The sequence below is a fragment of the Topomyia yanbarensis genome, chromosome 2 (assembly GCF_030247195.1).
Source record: "Topomyia yanbarensis strain Yona2022 chromosome 2, ASM3024719v1, whole genome shotgun sequence".
NCBI lineage: Eukaryota > Metazoa > Arthropoda > Insecta > Diptera > Culicidae > Topomyia > Topomyia yanbarensis.
The window spans coordinates 232,557,787-232,576,744 of record NC_080671.1 but is presented as its reverse complement, the minus strand read 5'-3'; the positions used below and the strand labels follow the sequence as shown (position 1 = coordinate 232,576,744).

General features: G+C 38.7%; 3 protein-coding genes across 11 annotated transcripts in view; all 3 read right to left on the bottom strand.

The window, feature by feature from the left end:
- Positions 1–18,958, bottom strand: part of LOC131678338 (putative uncharacterized protein DDB_G0282133) — a 2,723,618-nt gene that overhangs the window by 2,634,965 nt on the left and 69,695 nt on the right. The gene's annotated exons all lie outside the window — the stretch shown is intronic.
- On the bottom strand, positions 5,701–10,526 carry LOC131680122 (uncharacterized). The gene is made up of 2 exons (XM_058960840.1): positions 5,860–10,526; positions 5,701–5,818 (listed from the first exon to the last, which is right to left on the bottom strand). Exons 1-2 carry the CDS (start codon positions 10,524–10,526, stop codon positions 5,701–5,703), a joined length of 4,785 nt encoding a protein of 1,594 aa, XP_058816823.1.
- Positions 14,823–18,958, bottom strand: part of LOC131678342 (uncharacterized) — a 30,610-nt gene continuing 26,474 nt past the window's right edge. Inside the window, exons 2-4 of the mRNA XM_058958417.1 lie at positions 16,349–17,565; positions 16,228–16,288; positions 14,823–15,126 (exon numbers count right to left, since the gene is read on the bottom strand). Of these exons, the coding sequence (XP_058814400.1) occupies positions 14,843–15,126; positions 16,228–16,288; positions 16,349–17,017 (1,014 nt within the window). The 5' untranslated portion in view covers positions 17,018–17,565 and the 3' untranslated portion in view covers positions 14,823–14,842. The remainder of the gene's footprint in view (positions 15,127–16,227; positions 16,289–16,348; positions 17,566–18,958) is intronic.

Here is an 18,958-nt window from a genome sequence, read left to right as displayed (position 1 = left end):
AAATGATCCGAAAGGATTACAAGGCTATGTCTAGGGACGATAGAAGAATATTTTAATAGTCTCGATTTATTAAAAAGAAAGAAAAAATATTAGAGGCGTGCGCCCCGCCGCCGCCGATTGTAGGTAAAAATTAGAGGCGGCGCACCTCTAAAAAATATTTCCCGAACTGGCCTGACCATTAAAACGTTTCTGTTGGAAAAGCCTTTGCACTCCGTAACACAATTAAAACTACTTTCAGGAAAATACTAAAACAAGGTGGTCAAATTCTTAAGGCTCAATATCATCAATATCAAGTATATCATGTAGAGCTTTTTTTCTCGGCTTGCTTTTTTTCATTGTAGGACTTATCGACTCTCCAAAACAAGGTTATTGGATGCGTGGTACGCAGTTTTTGAACACATCCTTTTATTTTTACGAGCACTACATTCATTTGCTTTCACACATAAATAACGAGCATAATCCATAACAATAAATCAAGGAGTTAACATGATTTCGTGAAAAAAAATTTTGGCGTGAAGTAGCTCCCTTGTGGGGGTGACTTTACGCCAATTTTAGCTCTGTAGATTTTACGTTCAATCTTGATTTTCCAAAAGTTCTTTTCAATGACTTTGGAGGTACTTGTGCCATATGTAAAACATCGAACAGTTTCAAATTTGAAGTTGCGTAATCGTAGTTCTTGAGTATAACGTACAAAACGTTCTATTTTTGGCGTAAAGTAATCACCGATGACGGTATTTCTAAACCCACTCGTCAAACTCGTTCCAAAAACTAAGATAATTACAAAAATATTGATATCCGTCATTATCCCGACGAACTAGTTATGAAAAAAAGTTCAACAGACGTATTTTTGGAGTCAATACGTATTTACGTACAACGTATCCAACACTTAAATTTCTTTAGCGCAGCTCTGTCTACAAAACAATATAACAATGGCAAAACAAACTTTAATTTCATTTTACTCTTAATTTACTATAATAAACACTTAATTTACTATTATAAACCGAAGATGTTAATGTATTCTTCTATAGTCCCTAAACATAGGCTTATAACTTTTTCTGATTTTGTATAAATTTCACTTAAAGAGGTCTTCCAGCACAAAATTAAAAAAAAAACTCTGAGGCAAGGAAAATATGCTCAAGAAAGGATTTGCACGAATTGGACTTGGTTCGTCTGCTAGAGCTTATCAAACATATGTTAATATGAGGCTGACAAAAACGGGTTAAAAAGCTGATAAAATCAGGGGCGGACAAAATCGGGTTAAAAAGCTGATAAAATCTGGGTAGACAAAATCGGGAGCTGATAAAATCGGGTCTTAACTTTATTAACTTTTCTAAGTAACTTGAACAATTTTGAATTGCTCGAAAAATAAAAAAAATGGATAACGCAATCTTTAGCCTTAAATTATTGTAGACAAAGAAAAGACCTTTATCAGCCCCCGATTTTGTTTATCCCCAATTTTGTCAGCTTTTGACGATTTTGTCATATTTATAAAAAAGAAAGAAATAAACAAAACAATTTTCCAAAAAAATTCAATTTTGACGCATCGGCGGACCCCCCTGTGCATTGAAACTGTCCAAAAGTATTGATTTTCAACTACCAACAACTTGTCCATCAATATAAAACACTTTCCCGAAAAGTTGAAAAAAATCAATTTCAACACATCGGCAGACCCCCCTGTGCATTGAAAATGTCCAAAACTATTGATTTTGAACTACCAACAACTTGTCCTTCAATATAAAACACTTTCCCGAAAAGTTAAAAAAATCAATTTTAACGCATCGGCGGACCCCCCTGTGCATTGAAAATGTTCAAAACTATTGATTTTCAAAAGCCCTCAACTTGCCTTTCAATATAAAACACTTTCTCGAAAAGTTTGAAAAAAATTCCATTTTGACACATCGGCGGACCCCCCTGTACATTGAAAATGTCCAAAACTATTGATTTTTAACTACCAACGACTTGTCCTTCAAGATGAAACACTTTCCCGAAAAGTTGAAAAAATTCAATTTTAACGCATCGGCGGACCCCCTGTGCATTGAAAATGTCCAAAACTATTGATTTTCAACTACCAACAACTTGTCCTTCAATATAAAACACATTCCCGAAAAGCTGAAATCTTTAGCATTTGGATTATTTTGCATCCCTACATGTGTGCTGGATCGCTCTCACTCCCAAAATCATTTGGCCAAATCATCATCATAAGGAGTTTCTTACAATAATCATGTACAATACCATCAACCCCGATTTTGCATCTTTTCTATCGTTCCTGATTTTCTCAACTTCATAATCCTGATCAAAAAAAAAATCATAATCAGGCCTTGATCACAGGCGGTGATTTTGTTGCAATGATTTTTTGCTAGCACATTATCGCTTCAGAGAAAATCACTAGCGATTTTTTATGGTTGTGATCATAGCACTGCATGATCAGCAGTGATAATTATCACTGATGATTTTTGATTTTCGGTGATTTTCCCAGCACTGATTCTATGTTCTTATCCATCTTCATATTTTTTCTCATTTTTTTCGGGCTCAGAGATAGATTGATACACATCAAGGGTTAATGCAGAATTATAAGGATAATTGGATTAGATTCGATGATTGGATAATTGGAATTACAATGATAATTGGATACATTTTATACCTCGGTATTCTGTTTGATCATCCATTTAGTGTCGACTAAGTTTGTTATATAGCATTATAAATTTTCTTGTGTATTACGGGAGGATGCTTTTAAAAATACCAATAGATGAATAATATAAGATTGTGCATTGGGTACGGCTTGTCGACTCCTAAAATGGACCAACATCATTTATCTGCAATAAAACTGGTGAACCAATTGTCTCCCGCTAATATCCGCGCTTATCGCGAGCGTGGAAAGCAGATTTTGTAATGTTCGACTCACTAGAACTCGGACCCAAACTATCCAACCAAAAGTATATCTTTGGTGCCAAATTTATATAGCAACACGTTTTACGTTTTGCTAAACACTTATTTTATTTCGACAGCGCAATGAATCATAATACATTTCGCTGATTTAGTTTTATGTATATAGTTTCAATGCAGATTAATCTAATCTAGTGGTTTTGCACCTTTTTCACTCCATGTACCCGTTTCCCAATATTGATCTACACCATGTATCCCTGTCTGAAAATTGTTTACCATCATTACCATGTCAGTAAAAACGACATGTTTTAATGTGTATTTTAAAAAAGTCGGACTTTTTCTAATGAGAAACTTGTTTTTAAACACTCATCCAGCTTCTTAATTTTGGACACACTGAAATAATATATAATGACAAATATTCGGCGGAAATGTTTGGATATAAAGTTTAAAATGACTATAGTGTATACACTACTAGTTTCATCTTCCCCTAGGTTGACGAGTTTGATGATATAGCAAATATCAAGTATATTTGTGCATCAGTTTTAAAGAACCTCTGACCGACAATTGCTTTAGATGGTTATTGCATTACGCTTCGACAGTGGTGCATCGAGGAGACCGAGTATGTATTTATGTATTGTGTTTTTTCATACTCTGCACCAGCCCTAACTAATAGACAGCCAACATCCTAAGAACACTGGCGTGCACGATTGGCGGGTCGCCGTGGATTGGCTTTTTCTGTGGGCTCTGTTTGTAAATATTGTTCAACAGCCCAATGGCAGTGTTTGTGAACACGGCTCGCAGTGGGGGTCGGTTGACTTCGTAATCGTACACAGGGTAATTAAAAGAGGTGTAGGGTATTAGTGGATGTGTTGTAATAATTTTAGTTTTTGGTACTAGTGTACAATTGTTATGTGGTACTCGTATGTCTATCTGTGTATGTGTTCGTCTGAATAATTGTGACAGCTGGGTCAAGGAATGGATCCAGAACTGGCGTATATGATAGAATAGCGGGTAATCTTTACCGACGCACGTGAATCATCTATTCCTGGTCAGCATAGCATGAAAAAAATCTAATAGAATGCAATGGTCACCGCTTGTGGTGTCTGCAGAGCACCATAACTTTAATCAAGTATAACTTTCGGTTTTCACAAGGTGCGTTTACAAAAACAAGTAAGCTGGATAACTGTTAGTATTATCAGTAGAACTGAAGTAATTGCAATTGAATTGGTTGGATTCCGTTGAAGCTATCAGGGACAGTTTCATTTAAAAGTGAAAAATGAAGTTTTGATATGACTTCGTTGTCTTGCAATATTATTGAAAATTGATAAAGCCTATCAAATTAAACCATCTTCGACTATCTTTTGGAGTATGGTATTCTATGAGAATTGTAATGAGCATTGGAATGTAAAAATTAAGTAGCTTGTAGCACTGCAAAAGAGGTACATATCTTGATCAAAACAGATTTTTCGTGTTTCTTGACCCCAACAGTAGAATGGTAGAAAAAAATTGGTCAAGAAAGGGTTCAAATATGTTGGAACAAATTTATACATTGTATCAATTTTCCTCGAAATTCTACCAAAAGGTCTCGATATGAATTTATGTACCCGTGGAATCTCCCTATCTCAGTTTCCCTGGCTGGTATATTGAATTTTGGTCAGGTCAAAATTATTACTTTCAAGTTGTTTGCTTTGGGTTAGTTTTGCTAAGAACGAAAAACGGTATATAGTGTATTCGGTTCTTACAACCTCCCTTTCTAACGACTCATCCAGTGATCTGCAATCTTCGTCAAGCCAGTGAGGATTCGTGAAGCTACTTCCCTTTCCTTTATACACCGGATTTCCATATCGTATATTTATCGATCTGTTTATCGACTACGACAATCGCGCCGCTCTACTTCAATCCATTTATTGTCTTAAATGTGTCTATACGGCTTTTTCAATGCTCGATTTTGGACCACCCAAATTAGCTTTGATGTTCTAGAATCATATGCCGCAGTTCGTTTCAGTCGTTTGCCTTTAAATTCAAAAACTGATTTCGGGATCGCAAGCTTGTCTTTGTTTCTCTCGTGTGATATCGAACATTTCATCCCAAAAAATTATTTTTTTCCTCAATTTTCCCATAATATTATATCTCGATTAATAAAAATTATGTATAATCCATGTTCACGCTGCAAAGCGAACGTGAATACTGGAACTTCCTTGACGGCACAGTGAGTGGAGCAAATCGTCTGTTTCTTATTAAATCTGGTTCTGAAAAGGACCCTTTTGCTGTAACGATGCTCCAACTCAGGGAATGAGTTGTGGAAAATTACGCTGTATTCACTACTACGATTAATTTTATTTCTTCCGAGATTTCTTCTCTACTGCTGCTGCTGCTGATGTAAATTGCATCACGTTTGAAAATTAACTCACTGCTATCTTCATCTAGCACTGCCTTTATACCTACTACTAATGCAATCGTACTGTTGGAGGCGGGGCTTTGATTGCGTTTGTGGGTGTTAAACCGAACATCCTCCCCCCGGTTGAGACAACGTTTCAACATAATTCAGACTAATGTGTGCCTTGCGTAGAGTCCTTGAAGTTGTCCTCTATAGGAAGAACGGATACCCTCGTAATTGGACGTCGATATATAGATCCATCAATTAATACGTCGATAGTTCTAACCAAATTATCGTCGCCGGGATAAACCGCCACAATACGACCCAATTTCCAATACAGAGGAGGATGCGATCGGTCGTGGAGAAGAACAATCATTCCTTCCTTAATGTTTTGCTTCGTCCGTAGGTTTTTTTTTCGTGGCTGCAAGGTATTTAAATAATCACGGCTCCAAGCACTCCAGAAGTGTTGGCGCATTAGCTGCAGGTGTTGCCAACGTTTTAGACGACTCTCTTTGACGTCCTCCAATGATGGTTCCGGTAAGGCAATGAGCGGACGCCCTATCAAATAATGCGCTGGGGTTATCACTAGAGGATCTGACGGATCATCCGAAATGCTAAAAAGAGGACGCGAATTCAAAACTGCTTCTATCTCAGCTAGCACCGTCGCTAATTCTTCGTAAGTCAGTCGAACATTTCCTACGATGCGTTTAAGATGCGTTTTCGTTGACTTTACAGCCGCTTCCCACAATCCGCCAAACTCAGGTGCTTCTGGTGGGATGAAGTGCCACTCTATTTCTCGTACATGGCAGAACTCGTGTATTCCTTGTAGAGTCCGCTCGTTCTGAAACTGTCGAAATAGTTCATGTAACTCATGGTTGGCGCCCTTGAAATTTGTAGCATTGTCGGAGTGCAGCTGTTGTGGTAGTCCTCGACGGCTGACAAAACGTTGGAGGGATGCCAAAAATGCATCGGAACTTAGGTCCGTAACGGCTTCCAAATGAACGGCCTTAGTTGCCATACATACGTACACAGCGATGTATGCCTTTATTAGTGCAGGACGACGCAATCCTTGTTTGATGAAGAACGGACCAGCGTAATCTATACCAGTCACGGCAAAGGGTGGGGAAGGAACAACTCTTGCCTTTGGTAGTGTTCCCATCAGCTGCGTCATGTTGGTTGGGTTTGTACGGAAGCATCTTACACATCTGCGAGTTATTTGTCTTATGGTGGAACGAGCCTTCAACGGCCAGTACCGCTGACGAATTGCGTTCAATAATCCAGTTTGCCCAACATGGAGAAGGTCGACGTGCATTTCCTGTATTAGATTGCGCACTAGAGGATCCTTGTTTGGCAGGATAATTGGGTGACGATTTTCAAAAGAAAGTTGAGAACGATCAAGCCTTCCGCCGACACGAAGTAAACCGTCTATGTAAATTGGTCGAAGATTACCGATTGTCTTACTTGGTTTGTTCAACAGAACCCGACGAATTTCGTCCTCTAGATGAACGTGTTGAATTACACGAAGTATTGTTTCTGTAGACTTACGCAGCTCTTCAATAGTCAAATGTCGAAACAGGTTTCGTTTAGCGGCTATTTTCTTTCGACAGTTGCTAATGAACCGCAGTACATATCCCATTATGCGTTGTACTTTACGAAAACTGCTAAACTTGTAGAAAAATGGGAATGGCTGAATACTCACGACTGGCATGGCAACCACTACTTTCATCTCAGGAAGCAAATCATCCGGTATATCCTGCAAGTTTGTAATTTCATAGTGTAGTTTGTGAAGGGACCCTGGACCGTCCCACCAAAGGCAATTTTGACTCAATAACTCCGGTAGCTGGCCACGGGACACGACGTCTGCCGGATTATTTTGGGAACGAATGTAGCGCCATGTGTAGTTACCGGTGTATTTCTGTATCTCAGCGATCCGATTTCTCACGAACAACTGGAGCTTATTAAGGGGTTTCGTAATCCAAGCCAGCACTATTGTACTATCACTCCAAAGTACAACGTCTTGAAAATCCATTTCTAAGGCAGGTATTATCCTTTCGACCAACCGTGTTAAAAGCAAAGCGGCGCACAGTTCTTTCCTTGGGACAGACAGCTCGTGGAGGGGGGCTAACTTTGACTTGCTGCTCAAAAGACGCAATTTTGCAGATCCATCGGTGAATAAGCTTCGCACATACACACACGCTCCATATGCCACCGTCGACGCATCCGCGAATCCATGCAATTCGTAAGCGACTACATCATTGAATGTTACACACCTTGGGACCTGGATAAGATTTATTTGCGGTAAAGCACGTTTGAATTCATGCCATTCTTGTGCCAAACCTTCTTCTACTGGATCATCCCATCCGGCCTTCGACTTCCAAGCTTGTTGCGCAATTAGTTTCGCTACGACAATGACCGGCGAAAATATTCCAAGTGGGTCGTACATTTTTGCAACTTCGGCGTATATCATTCTTTTCGTAACGATCTGTGTGTGCTCTACCGTTTGTTGAGGATGATGAGCAATGAACAGGGTGTCTTCATTAGGATCCCACAGTAAACCTAATACTTTAATGACCTTATTTGCTGCGTAGTCCGCCAAGGCAACTTGTTTCTCATGATCCTGTTGTGGGATGTGCTGTAGAAACTCTTGGGAATTCGAGCACCATTTGTGTATAGGGAAACAACCTCGACTAAGTAGTAGTTTTAACTGATGTTGGGCTTCGATGGCTTCTTCTACTGTTTCTGCTCCTGTAAGAATATCGTCCATATACACCTCCTGTTTTACGATACGGGCAGCGATTGGCATCGCTTCAGTTTCTTCGTTGGCTAACTGAATTAAACATCTCGTGGCTTGATAAGGTGCAGATGCGGTTCCGTAAGTTACTGTGTCCAGTTCCAAAACTTGTAGCGGGTCGGTCGGTTGCTCTCTCCAGAATATCCTTTGGTAATGTTGGTCATCTGGTGCCACAAGTATCTGGCGGTACATTTTTGAAATGTCCGCAGAAAACGCAATCTTATACTTACGGAATCTCAACATAATAGTGTACAAATCATTCTGCACAACAGGACCAATGAGGAGCACGTCGTTCAAAGACAAATCCGATGAGGATGATTTAGCGCTGGCGTCAAAAACAACACGACATTTAGTGCTGGAGCTGGATGGCCTCAAAACGGCATGATGCGGCATGTAGTAGTTTTTTTGATTTGGTGGATCGTTAGCTTCTATAATTTCATGACAATGCTCAAGGTCCCTGTACTCACGCATAAACTCTATATATTGCTTTTTCAGATCGGGGTTACGTACCAGTCGTCTTTCTAGCATCAGAAATCTTTTTAGTGCGAGTGCACGACAGTCATTCAGCATGACAACATTATCCTTCAGTGGTAATCTCACTATGAATCTTCCAGAGGCGTCGCGGTTGAAAGTTGACACAAAATGATCTTCGCAGGCTAATTCCTCAGTGGAAAACTTAGGTATATCTAGGACTTCTTCCACTTGCCAGAATCGTTGCAGCAATGTTTCGATGGTTTCTATGGAGGCCAAGTTGGAGTGCTGAAGAAAACCGCCTGACTCATGAGGTTCGTTGATTGCACCTGTTATAATCCATCCGAGGTGGGTATCGCGTAAATGTGGCATATTAGATGTTGAGTTCAGCTGATCATTCTTTAAGACATCAAAAAATAGTTCGGCTCCGATTAACATGTCCACCTTTTTCGGTTTATAAAACTCTGGGTCGGCAAGACTCACTCCTTCCGGAATGTGCCATCGGCTAATGTCAATTTTTGACGTAGGAATAGTTCCAGTTACCTGAGGTGTAATTAGACATTCGATGCTAGCTTGAAAACTAGATACACGGGACCGGAACATAACGTCCACTTTATCGCGAGCAAGAGTTCGCAATGCATTAATACCAGTGATTGGGACATTTGCTCGTTGCTTAGGAATACCGAGTATATTAGCCATTTCCTCTGTTACAAAATTCACTTGAGAACCGCTGTCTAAGAGAACACGACAGAGATGCGGCTGGTTGTCCTTGTCCAGAGCATGCACAACCGCAGTTAGAAGAAGTACGGTTTTCCTTTCACATGTGAAGTTACATGAACACATTGTAGACACAGAAGAATCTGTCGTAGTTGGTGTGATTTGATTCTCAGTCGGTTGAATAATTGCAGGAGCGACCATCGAAAACTCTACCGCTTTATTTTCAATGGAAGTGAAAACATTAGACGATATGTCATCTTTGTTGGATGTCCTCTCTTCGTGAAGTAGTGTGTGGTGACGTCGTTGACATTTTCTACACGTTTTATCAGAAGAACACTCTCTGGCGAAATGTCCTTTTCGAAGACAATTGAAGCAGATTCCAATACTTCGAATCTTCTCACTTTTTTGAGCAGCAGTTAGATTATTTAACTCTGAACACTGGAAATTGCGGTGTGAGCCACCACAAATGTCACATTCAATTTCGACCAACGCGGAACTAGTTGAGACCGCATAGCTTTTTTGCGGTTGGATTTTCTGCGATGTAATTGCTTGTTTCGGCTTAACGAGTGATGGCGATTGTTCCTGATATGCTGCTTCACAGTTTTCTAATATTTGACACCGTGATTTCAAAAATACGATAGTTTGAGCATACTTCGGCAGATCTCCCTTCGTTTGTGTTGATTCCCATGCTTTACGAGTAGACTTGTCGAGCGAACTGATGATTAGATATACGACAAAGTGTTCCGACACGCCAATAATATCCTGTTCAAGAAAACGAAGACTTTCAACATGATTTGTGGCTTCGTTTAATAATCTTCTCAATTCTTTGTGTGATTCAGATACCATCTTTTTTAGTGACAACAAACCACGGATATGAGACTCTATTATTGCTCGCTTGTTCTCATATCGATCTGTCAATATTTCCCAAGCATGCTGATAGTTGCCTTCGCTTATCACCTTAGCGTCCAATATTCCAGCGGCATCACTTACGAGGGCTTTATCTAGGTGATACAGTTTTATTGCGTCTGTATCTCCCGAATTGGACATCAAATCCTGGAATATGGCTTTGAACTTTGGCCAATTGCAATAATTCCCGTCGAAAGTCGGAATAGGCACTTTCAAAGGCTGTTGCTGTATGACAACCTGAGCGCTATTAGGTACAACTGCTCTGTTTGTTGTCCGCAGGATCAGTTCCTCGACCGCTATGGAAACATAGTTGTGAAGGTTTTCAAATGATGCATACTCTTCCTCTTGCTCGACTACCGCGTCCTCTGGTATGAGCGCCATTACTTCGCTGTGAAACCCGCTGTATTCTGAATACGTTGCGGAGAGATTTTTTGACATGACATTTAACTGAGCCAATCCGATTGGTTGTTGAGACTGAAGTGACCTTTGGATCCTCACTAATTTTTGTTGAACCTGGCGTCGTTGGCGAAAAATCCCCATTAACTCTTTCATTGTAGCAGCATCCATTGCAACTTCCCATTCGCGAAATCCATGAAACGATCCTGATTCACTGTTTGCTGGACATTGATTGGATGATGCAATCACATTGGAATTTGCATGATGCTGCTCGGACGAGACGTTTTCTTGGTTGACTGAAGGTGGAGAACGCGCAAGTGGCATGTTGAAATGCACGACGAATACTAGCTTGCACGAACACGATATGACACGTTTGAACACGAAACGAAATTAAATGGCTTCTCTGCTGACGCTAGGTTAGTACACCGTAGAAGCATCAACACAAGTTTTCAAACTCCGGCACGAGCGGTGGTCTGGCAGGCATCCGGTTCGATTAGGACCAATTTATGTTCACGCTGCAAAGCGAACGTGAATACTGGAACTTCCTTGACGGCACAGTGAGTGGAGCAAATCGTCTGTTTCTTATTAAATCTGGTTCTGAAAAGGACCCTTTTGCTGTAACGATGCTCCAACTCAGGGAATGAGTTGTGGAAAATTACGCTGTATTCACTACTACGATTAATTTTATTTCTTCCGAGATTTCTTCTCTACTGCTGCTGCTGCTGCTGATGTAAATTGCATCACGTTTGAAAATTAACTCACTGCTATCTTCATCTAGCACTGCCTTTATACCTACTACTAATGCAATCGTACTGTTGGAGGCGGGGCTTTGATTGCGTTTGTGGGTGTTAAACCGAACAATCCATCTGTATAATTTTTCAGGACCAACTAACGTCAACATGGAAGAAATTGTATTAAGTCATTCATCGAACTATTTTCAAAATCATATCGACGCAGAAAACTCCGGCATTCCGTTTCTGCACCAGGTCCAGCTTGCTCCTAACGTGGTAACATTAATTTCCGATGCCGAAGAGTGTTCATCGGGAGCAGATTCGTCAGCTATGCGAATGTTGACCGACATCGAGCTAAACAATTTAAAACTAACGGAAGAATATCAGCAGTTTGAATCTGACTCGACCTTATCACCTGAGATAAAAACGGTAACAAATCCCGAAAACAAACAAGAAGCAAACAATAATGAAAATTGCCATGACGAAAACGAATGCACAAGAAAAACGACAGCATAAGCAACCTGGATATCAAAAAGATAGCAAAAAGCATGCTACAAGCACCATCAAGTTTCGTTCATTTGTCGTAAATTGGAAAAAAGTCAGCGACAATCTATTAGTTCGCCTGAATAGTCTTCAAGAACGTAGACTTCAGCATCATAACGCAACCATACCTCGATCACTGCGTTTAAAAAAAATGAAATGTGCAGTCTTGTCAACAATTTGGTTGACCAATTAAGGGCAGTCGATAGTAATATCAGTGCGGATATTATGGAAGCTATTTCAAAGCAAGTATTGCAAAAATACCCTTGTTTAGAAAAACGAGACGATGATGGTTTTGGAAATGGCTTGAGCTACATCACTCTCAAGCAAAAAATGATCAATCGAAACGTCTACTTGAATCGCCTCAACGAAACATCAAAGAAATCTATCCCGGTTTTTCAAAAACATCGAAACCGTAGAGCTGGAACTGACCAAGAATACTGGAAAACATCATCCGATCATTGTCCAAAGGAAGTCTTTTCAAAACTTCGTCGGGATGAACCATCCTTGCTTACCGAGGAATTCTTAGAACAGTCCCAAGCTTTCGTTCGATCTCGACTGGATCAGAATAAAAATCTTAACCTCATTTTATCGGAGTTACCAGTGCTACGGCGACGCAAGCTTCTGGAATTCCATTTCAAAAAATCTACCGGTATTGACATTGGAATGCTGAGCACATATTTCACTGCGAAAAGGGAAAAAATAATCGGATACTCCACTACTCGAAAAATGCTTAAGCTACAGTCTTCATCCACTGACTACGAAGTGTTTGATTTTACTGCTATTTTTTAAAGAAGGAGGTAAAGATAATATGATTTGTTATTAAAAGTTGTTTATAATAATAAATGATTTATTCACAGATCGGGACCGGTATTGACGACGTTCATGAGGAATCTGCTGGACCAGTTATAATATGCATAGGTAATTCGGTTTACTAATAACACAACAGACATTCTTACTTAAAAAATACTAGAATATATGGTTCACTACTACTATCTGCTCATTTATCAGTACACGTAGTTTTAGTTGTTACGGCATTTAATTAGCAAGGGACTGGAAGGTGAAGTATATTTTTCAATATTTAGAGCCATAGTACTCAAGGGAGAGCAAGGAGTTGAAGGGAGAAAGTTTAGAAAAGCGTGGAAGGGTCATATATGCAAGCTTAGAGCTCACCGGCGACTTAACTTTTTGTCTGCTACCGTAGGAGTCAGGGTCTTTTGGCATTAGAAATGCGAATCACCTGAGTCTATGGCATGTCCGGACAAGCGTAACTTGTTACTTCTTGCTGTCGGAACCGACTCGGTCGGTTCCGACAGCATGAAGTAACAAGTTACTTTACGCTTGTCCGGACATGCCGTAGACTCAGGTGATTCGCATTTCTAATGCCAAAAGACCCTGACTCCTACGGTAGCAGACAAAAAGTTAAGTTGCCGGTGAGCTCTAAGCTTGCATATATGACCCTTCCACGCTTTTCTAAACTTTCTCCCTTCAACTCCTTGCTCTCCCTTGAGTACTATGGCTCTAAATATTGAAAAATATACTTCACCTTCCAGTCCCTTGCTAATTAAATGCCGTAACAACTGTTGACAAATTGACTCAATAGGTCGTTAACAAAAATGGTTAACAAAAAAAAATGGTAAACATAGAACGTAGTTTTACAGTCGCCAAAAATGACTATGCTTTGTTAAGTTGAATTTGACTTTGGTGTATGCTCATTTTATTGCAATGATCACCATATGCGACAATCAGTTAAACGAGTTAAATTTCGCGAGATTTAAAGTAGTTAGAAGTTATGTTCGAATACAATGAAAATTGTAATAACAATTTTGTCTGTGATCAAAATTTTCGCAAAAAATTAAAAAATTGTAATCGAGTAATACTCTATCATTTACAAATGCAGGTTGTAGGAGATCCGACTGTACATTGTATTAAGGGGCTATAAATCGAATTGCTCACAAGATTTTTTTTACAACTATTTCATGAACTGCCTTTTAATACATTACATTATTTTCAATTTTCAGATACTGGCAATGGAACTTGGATGTTCTATGTATTTGCAGATCATACACGAATCACTGAGGGGACTACTGATGTTATTGGTGCGATTCAGGATCTGATGTGTGTACAGTACGTACACAGCTTCATGTATTTGAAAAGCGCCGCTAAATTCTTGGAGTTGGTTCAAGAATACTTTCTAAAACTGTTTCCAACGAAAGGGTCGAAATCCAACGCAACCAGAGTCGGCAAACAACAGCGAATCGTCCGGAAAGTTATTGCCTCATTGTCGGACTTTGGAGATGATTAATATTTGCTTATATTCACATATCAAACTACTAAGAATAAATTCAAATCAAAGATAAAAAATACTAGTGATATCTTGTATTTTATTTTCCGAAAGAAAACAAAAAAATAAAACAGAACTTAGTTACATAACCTAAATTTTGACTACATTGGCACATGAAGATTACATGTTGCTTATAATTTATGGTACGTGTAAAATTACATGTGGCTTAAATTTAATAGTGCATGTAAAATTATGTTTTATTTAAATGAAAATCGTGTAAATTTCAAATCACATGTAAAGTTAAGTTACACGTTATGTAGCACATTTGTTACACTCAAGTAAATGTAAATTTATTAGTTTTATTCGAACTGTGAACATTGCGACGTATTTTGCACACAGTTCGAGTAAAACTAGTAAATTTACATTTACTTGAGTGTAACAAATGTGCTACATAACGTGTAACTTAACTTTACATGTGATTTGAAATTTACACGATTTTCATTTAAATAAAACATAATTTTACATGCACTATTAAATTTAAGCCACATGTAATTTTACACGTACCATAAATTATAAGCAACATGTAATCTTCATGTGCCAATGTAGTCAAAATTTAGGTTATGTAACTAAGTTTTGTTTTATTTTTTTGTTTTCTTTTGGAAAATAAAATACAAGATATCACTAGTATTTTTTATCTTTGATTTGAATTTATTCTTAGTAGTTTGATATGTGAATATAAGCAAATATTAATCATCTCCAAAGTCCGACAATGAGGCAATAATTTTCTGGACGATTCGCTGTTGTTTGCCGACTCTGGTTGCGTTGGATTTCGACCCTTTCGTTGGAAACAGTTTTAGAAAGTATTCTTGAACCAACTCCAAGAATTTAGCGGCGCTTTTCAAATACATGAAGCTGTGTACGTACTGTACACACATCAGATCCTGAATCGCACCAATAACATCAGTAGTCCCCTCAGTGATTCGTGTATGATCTGCAAATACATAGAACATCCAAGTTCCATTGCCAGTATCTGAAAATTGAAAATAATGTATTGTATTAAAAAGCAGTTCATGAAATAGTTGTAAAAAAATCTTGTGAGCAATTCGATTTATAGCCCCTTAATACAATGTACAGTCGGATCTCCTACAACCTGCATTTGTAAATGATAGAGTATTACTCGATTACAATTTTTTAATTTTTTGCGAAAATTTTGATCACAGACAAAATTGTTATTACAATTTTCATTGTATTCGAACATAACTTCTAACTACTTTAAATCTCGCGAAATTTAACTCGTTTAACTGATTGTCGCATATGGCGATCATTGCAATAAAATGCGCATACACCAAAGTCAAATTCAACTTAACAAAGCATAGTCATTTTTGGCGACTGTAAAACTACGTTCTATGTTTACCATTTTTTTTTTTGTTAACCATTTTTGTTAACGACCTATTGAGTCAATTTGTCAACAGTTGTTACGGCATTTAATTAGCAAGGGACTGGAAGGTGAAGTATATTTTTCAATATTTAGAGCCATAGTACTCAAGGGAGAGCAAGGAGTTGAAGGGAGAAAGTTTAGAAAAGCGTGGAAGGGTCATATATGCAAGCTTAGAGCTCACCGGCGACTTAACTTTTTGTCTGCTACCGTAGGAGTCAGGGTCTTTTGGCATTAGAAATGCGAATCACCTGAGTCTATGGCATGTCCGGACAAGCGTAACTTGTTACTTCTTGCTGTCGGAACCGACTCGGTCGGTTCCGACAGCATGAAGTAACAAGTTACTTTACGCTTGTCCGGACATGCCGTAGACTCAGGTGATTCGCATTTCTAATGCCAAAAGACCCTGACTCCTACGGTAGCAGACAAAAAGTTAAGTTGCCGGTGAGCTCTAAGCTTGCATATATGACCCTTCCACGCTTTTCTAAACTTTCTCCCTTCAACTCCTTGCTCTCCCTTGAGTACTATGGCTCTAAATATTGAAAAATATACTTCACCTTCCAGTCCCTTGCTAATTAAATGCCGTAACAACTAAAACTACGTGTACTGATAAATGAGCAGATAGTAGTAGTGAACCATATATTCTAGTATTTTTTAAGTAAGAATGTCTGTTGTGTTATTAGTAAACCGAATTACCTATGCATATTATAACTGGTCCAGCAGATTCCTCATGAACGTCGTCAATACCGGTCCCGATCTGTGAATAAATCATTTATTATTATAAACAACTTTTAATAACAAATCATATTATCTTTACCTCCTTCTTCAAAACGAGATCACTCAAGTCTTCTCCTACTAATTTAGCAATAAAATCAAACACTTCGTAGTCAGTGGATGAAGACTGTAGCTTAAGCATTTTTCGAGTAGTGGAGTATCCGATTATTTTTTCCCTTTTCGCAGTGAAATATGTGCTCAGCATTCCAATGTCAATACCGGTAGATTTTTTGAAATGGAATTCCAGAAGCTTGCGTCGCCGTAGCACTGGTAACTCCGATAAAATGAGGTTAAGATTTTTATTCTGATCCAGTCGAGATCGAACGAAAGCTTGGGACTGTTCTAAGAATTCCTCGGTAAGCAAGGATGGTTCATCCCGACGAAGTTTTGAAAAGACTTCCTTTGGACAATGATCGGATGATGTTTTCCAGTATTCTTGGACAGTTCCAGCTCTACGGTTTCGATGTTTTTGAAAAACCGGGATAGATTTCTTTGATGTTTCGTTGAGGCGATTCAAGTAGACGTTTCGATTGATCATTTTTTGCTTGAGAGTGATGTAGCTCAAGCCATTTCCAAAACCATCATCGTCTCGTTTTTCTAAACAAGGGTATTTTTGCAATACTTGCTTTGAAATAGCTTCCATAATATCCGCACTGATATTACTATCGACTGCCCTTAATTGGTCAACCAAATTGTTGACAAGACTGCACATTTCATTTTTTTTAAACGCAGTGATCGAGGTATGGTTGCGTTATGATGCTGAAGTCTACGTTCTTGAAGACTATTCAGGCGAACTAATAGATTGTCGCTGACTTTTTTCCAATTTACGACAAATGAACGAAACTTGATGGTGCTCGTAGCATGCTTTTTGCTATCTTTTTGATATCCAGGTTGCTTATGCTGTCGTTTTTCTTGTGCATTCGTTTTCGTCATGGCAATTTTCATTATTGTTTGCTTCTTGTTTGTTTTCGGGATTTGTTACCGTTTTTATCTCAGGTGATAAGGTCGAGTCAGATTCAAACTGCTGATATTCTTCCGTTAGTTTTAAATTGTTTAGCTCGATGTCGGTCAACATTCGCATAGCTGACGAATCTGCTCCCGATGAACACTCTTCGGCATCGGAAATTAATGTTACCACGTTAGGAGCAAGCTGGACCTGGTGCAGAAACGGAATGCCGGAGTTTTCTGCGTCGATATGATTTTGAAAATAGTTCGATGAATGACTTAATACAATTTCTTCCATGTTGACGTCAGTTGGTCCTGAAAAATTATACAGATGGATTATACATAATTTTTATTAATCGAGATATAATATTATGGGAAAATTGAGGAAAAAAATAATTTTTTGGGATGAAATGTTCGATATCACACGAGAGAAACAAAGACAAGCTTGCGATCCCGAAATCAGTTTTGAATTTAAAGGCAAACGACTGAAACGAACTGCGGCATATGATTCTAGAACATCAAAGCTAATTTGGGTGGTCCAAAATCGAGCATTGAAAAAGCCGTATAGACTCATTTAAGACAATAAATGGATTGAAGTAGAGCAGCGCGATTGTCGTAGTCGATAAACAGATCGATAAATATACGATATGGAAATCCGGCGTATAAAGGAACGGGAAGCAGCTTCACGAATCCTCACTGGCTTGACGAAGATTGCAGATCACTGGATGAGTCGTTAGAAAGGGAGGTTGTAAGAACCGAATACACTATATACCGTTTTTCGTTCTTAGCAAAACTAACCCAAAGCAAACAGCTTGAAAGTAATAATTTTGACCTGACCAAAATTCAATATACCAGCCAGAGAAACTGAGATAGGGAGATTCCACGGGTACATAAATTCATATCGAGACCTTTTGGTAGAATTTCGAGGAAAGTTGATACAATGTATAAATTTGTTCCAACATATTTGAACCCTTTCTTGACCAACTTTTTTCTACCATTCTACTGTTGGGGTCAAGAAACATGAAAAATCTGTTTTGATTAAGATATGTGCCTCTTTTGCAGTGCTACAAGCTACTCAATTTTTACATTCCAATGCTCATTACAATTCTCATAGAATACCATACTCCAAAAGATAGTCGAAGATGGTTTAATTTGATAGGCTTTATCAATTTTCAATAATATTGCAAGACAACGAAGTCATATCAAAACTTCATTTTTCACTTTTAAATGAAACTGTCCCTGATAGCTTCAACGGAATCCAACCAATTCAATTGCAATTACTTCAGTTCTACTGATAATACTAACAGTTATCCAGCTTACTTGTTTTTGTAAACGCACCTTGTGAAAACCGAAAGTTATACTTGTTTAAAGTTATGGTGCTCTGCAGACACCACAAGCGGTGACCATTGCATTCTATTAGATTTTTTTCATGCTATGCTGACCAGGAATAGATGATTCACGTGCGTCGGTAAATTAATCGTACCTTAATTTATCCAATCCGATCTTTCCGAGTTAATCGAATCGAATGCACCGGTAAAAGTCCTAGGAAGGATTACCCGCTATTCTATCATATACGCCAGTTCTGGATCCATTCCTTGACCCAGCTGTCACAAATATTCAGACGAACACATACACAGATAGACATACGAGTACCACATAACAATTGTACACTAGTACCAAAAACTAAAATTATTACAACACATCCACT

Bases quoted from the DNA above. Each gene is read 5' to 3' on its own strand.
- LOC131680122 (XM_058960840.1), bottom strand. From the start codon at position 10,526: ATGGCGCTCATACCAGAGGACGCGGTAGTCGAGCAAGAGGAAGAGTAT. The intron at 5,819-5,859 runs GTCAGATCCTCT...ATTATTTGATAG, and splicing joins TTTAGCATTTCGGATGATCC to GGCGTCCGCTCATTGCCTTA.